Source organism: Muntiacus reevesi, chromosome 21 (genome assembly GCF_963930625.1).
Source record: "Muntiacus reevesi chromosome 21, mMunRee1.1, whole genome shotgun sequence".
Classification (NCBI taxonomy): Eukaryota; Metazoa; Chordata; class Mammalia; order Artiodactyla; family Cervidae; genus Muntiacus; species Muntiacus reevesi.
Genome location: NC_089269.1, coordinates 46,934,258 through 46,938,310, shown reverse-complemented (window position 1 = coordinate 46,938,310; position 4,053 = coordinate 46,934,258). Strand labels below are relative to the sequence as shown.

General features: G+C 38.7%; 1 protein-coding gene across 1 annotated transcript; it reads left to right on the top strand.

Moving 5' to 3' along the window:
* The first annotated feature begins 997 nt into the window (after nucleotides 1-997).
* CLDN8 (claudin 8) lies at nucleotides 998-3,066 on the top strand. Its single transcript, XM_065913643.1, has one exon. It carries the CDS (start codon nucleotides 1,160-1,162, stop codon nucleotides 1,835-1,837), a length of 678 nt encoding a protein of 225 aa, XP_065769715.1. The 5' UTR covers nucleotides 998-1,159; the 3' UTR covers nucleotides 1,838-3,066.
* The last annotated feature ends 987 nt before the right edge of the window (nucleotides 3,067-4,053 follow it).

The window sequence follows — 4,053 nt, the reverse complement described above, 5'->3', positions numbered from 1 at the left end:
AGGATGAGATGGCTGGATGGCATCATCGACTCGATGGGCATGAGTGTGAGTAAACTCCGGGAGTTTGTGATGGACAGGGAGGCATGGCATGCTGCGATTCATGGGGTCACAGAGTCGGATATGACTGAGCGACTGAACTGAACTGAAAACTTGCACCAGTTGCAGAATTCTAGTTGCTTAGGTCTAGGAAGACAGAAAAGATAAAGCTGCAGAATGAGATAGCAACCTGTAAGTCAAGCCATCATTTAATTACTATTGTGAGTACTTGCTACATAGGAATCCAGAAAAAGAAACCAGAAGAAAATCACATGGGTTTTTTTTCTCTCTTTTTTTTTTTTCCTTATAAATTAAGATTATCAGGTATATACCAATGAGTGGTTTCCCTAGCTCAAAAGAAAACAATACGTGTTTGGTGCCATGGAGGAGGACAAGACTATTTATTTAATTACTTTAGCCTTATTTGTCCCTTGGCATGATCTGTTCCCTGATTTCATCCCAGTCAAGCTTGCTTTGAAGTCGCTGAGAAATTAAATCAACCACTTGGATCATATGTGTCCCAAAGAATGTGGTTTCTCAGGTATGAGCAATCTATCAATCCCCCGGTCTCCTTTCACTTTGGCATTCTGACAATCCTAGCAAATTCTCAGGCAAAGATTGCACCTTGTGTTTTGGTCACAGCAGCCCTTACTCAAAGTTTTAGAATTGCCAGTTCAAGGTACAGCTTTCACATCTCAAGGGACTGGTACATTTCTTGACGATTGTGCAAACATTCTTAATTATGCCTCCAGGTAAACATACTGCTGTCTTCTTGGACTACTGAGAAGTACAAAGAATGTTTATGTGCAGGTCCAGTCCTTCCAAGTATTTCTTGTGGGCTTAGACACACCTGAGTTACCACCCCCCTCTTATTGGCTGAGAAAGTTGCCCCACCTGATTTGTAAGTTTACCTGCCACAGTCAGTAGCTGGGGGCAACTCGGCCAGCCAACACTGGATTTAATCTAGTTAGAAGTAGCCGAGCAGCTCTTATTTGAAAAAACCCCTGAGTTCTGAGTTCATTACTGCAGGAAACCTGCTCTCCCTCGGGGCGCCGAGAACCTGGCTTCAGAGCAGCCTCACCAGCTCAGGCGTCTGCTCGGATAAAACCCCACCTGGAGGAGAATGGCTACCTACGCCCTGCAAATCGCCGGGCTGGTGCTCGGTGGGGTGGGCATGGTGGGCACAGTGGCTGTCACGGTCATGCCTCAGTGGAGAGTGTCTGCCTTCATTGGAAGCAACATTGTGGTCTTTGAAAACCTCTGGGAAGGACTGTGGATGAGTTGCATGAGGCATGCTAACATCAGAATGCAGTGCAAAATCTACGACTCGCTGCTGGCTCTCTCTCCGGACCTGCAGGCAGCCAGAGGACTGATGTGCGCCGCCTCCGTGCTCGCCTTCCTGGCTTTCATGACGGCCGTCCTTGGCATGCAGTGTACCAGGTGCGCGGGGGACGACGAGACGGTGAAAGGTCACCTTCTGCTGACCGCCGGGGTGCTTTTCATCATCACAGGCCTCGTGGTGCTCATCCCCGTGAGCTGGGTTGCCAACTCCATCATCAGAGACTTCTACAACCCAATAGTGGATATTGCCCAAAAACGGGAGCTGGGAGAAGCCCTCTACATAGGCTGGACCACGGCCCTGGTGCTGATCGTCGGAGGGATGCTGTTCTGTTGTGTTTCTTGTTGCCATGAAAAAAGCAGTAGCTACAGATACTCCATCCCGTCCCACCGAACAACCCAGAAGAGCTACCACACCGTGAAGAAGTCGCCGAGCGTGTACTCCAGAAGTCAGTACGTGTAGTTAGGTCTCTTTTTGAACTACCTAGAAAGCCACCCAGATGACATAGATGCCCACTCTTTCCAAAACCGAGACCCAAAGGGAACATTGATTGGCTGTTCTTAATTGCCCAGCATTACTCACAGGATCTAATTACATCAGCTCTTTATGATTCTATCATCGATTTCAGGTGAATGACAAATTGTATACATTGCTTTGATTATTCTGGAAAGAACAGTAATTTGTTTTCTAAAATGGTTCGTGTGTTTTCTCCTTTTATTAGTTACTTCAAAATGACATTGTTAGAGACAATTCTTTTATAACTGTGATTTCTCTATGACAGAGTGTTATGTATATAGATGAGAGTGACGTTTCTGTGTCACGTAAGTAGAGACAGGCTTATATAGTTCTATTTTAAATGAAACACTGATTCATTACACTGAATAAATAGAATTCAACTATTGCTTTTCAGGGGAACCAGGGGTAAGATTGAAGAAGGTTAATATTAATTGTTTAAAAACAGCTTAGTGATGAATGCACTTGATTTATAATGAAGGTTAAATGAAAGCTTTAATCAGCAGGATAAAGGGAGCTAAATGGCTTTTTGATATCTCGTTTTTCAGCCTAGGAGTTAGAAATCCGAATTCCTTTCTCGTCATTCTCCAGAGGCCTTCCTTTTCTTGTATATTAAATGATCGTCTTTTAAAAGGCAGATATTTTGTCAAGGGGCTTTGCATTCAAACTGCTTTTCCAGAGCTATACTAAGAAGAAAGATAAAGCTATAGTCTAAGAAATATTAAAGACTTCAAGAAACTGAAGATTTTTTTTCCTCAAGTTTTTGTGGTTGGAGAAGGATGCATTTTGACAAGAAATCATATATATATACACATATATATATATGAATATTTTAATAACTATTTGTATAGAGACTTTGGACTTTCCTTAATATAAATAACAGAAGAGAAAAATTTTATATCTTTATTTGATTTCCAAAAAAATAAAACCAAGTTGTCCTTTGTGAACTGCATCTTCTTATATGTGGATATTTAAGTCAAAATTGTCATTTCAGTTTTCAAAGGTGAAATTTTCATTTGTTCCAATTTTGTTCAGTTTTATTAAGGTACAAATATACTATATCTTTGTGTTTCCCTCCAGATTTGATTGAACTGTTAATCTGATTTGAAAGCTTGTATATATATTTTTCTAGCTTAATCGACTATGTGCATCTGCTTTATATCCTTTGTATTAATAAATTGTGCTTTTTATATTAATTTGATATTTCATTTTTCTTCATTTTTAAAATATTTTATTAACTTGTAAAGAGTTTTTAAAAACCTGATATTTTCAGCTTTGCAATTAAGAAAATCTTTCAAAATCACATTTTAAAGATAACGATAGGTTCAGCATTAATTTTTGAGAATACAGAGTATCATATATCATTTAACATGATATGCTTACCATGATTGGATTCACACACTAGTATTTGATGCTGATAATATATTTGTAATTTTTTAAGATAATACTGTAGGTTCCAAAAATCTATATCCTGCATATATTATTTTGTATGCAAACTATTTATGTACAAACTTTCCATAAGGAAATATGTCCCTGCCTCTGAGAAATAGTGTTAATTAATAACAGTGGGTAATGTTTTAGGGACATGTGTTATAAACTAAGACCTCTATTGTTTTATATGAATTATATCACTAAATCTCTTTTAAGACTGACATGATTAGCTCAGTTCACAGACGAGGACCCCTCAGAACAGTTCATTGGTTAATTAGCAAGTGCCAGGAAATGAAAATAAGGACTGTCTGATTTCACAGTCCAAACACTCTCTATTCAGTGCAGGCAGATTTTCTTCAGTGATGTCTAGTTTGTGAACTGATTTTTGTATGTGAAAATAACTTGGTTAACTACTGTTAGTTGGGAAAACTTTTAGTGTTTTTTCTGAGATTGGTGATTTTCCAATAACTAAATGTTGATCTATCCTAGGCAATTCTGCTCTCTTGGGTCAAAACATTCATGAGAACAGAAATAAAGAAAAACTAAGTGAGCATCTTGGAGAAAAAGAAAAAAGAAAAAATATATCCAATTTTCTAAACATCAGCCTTTAATCAAACATTATTTTCAGTTATAAAGTTCTCCCAAATAGCCCAACTCAGTTTGTTATTTGCATCTTTTTCCCCTTAAAGAGAATTATAACACTACTGGCTTTCCTTGAGTAAACAAACCTTTTG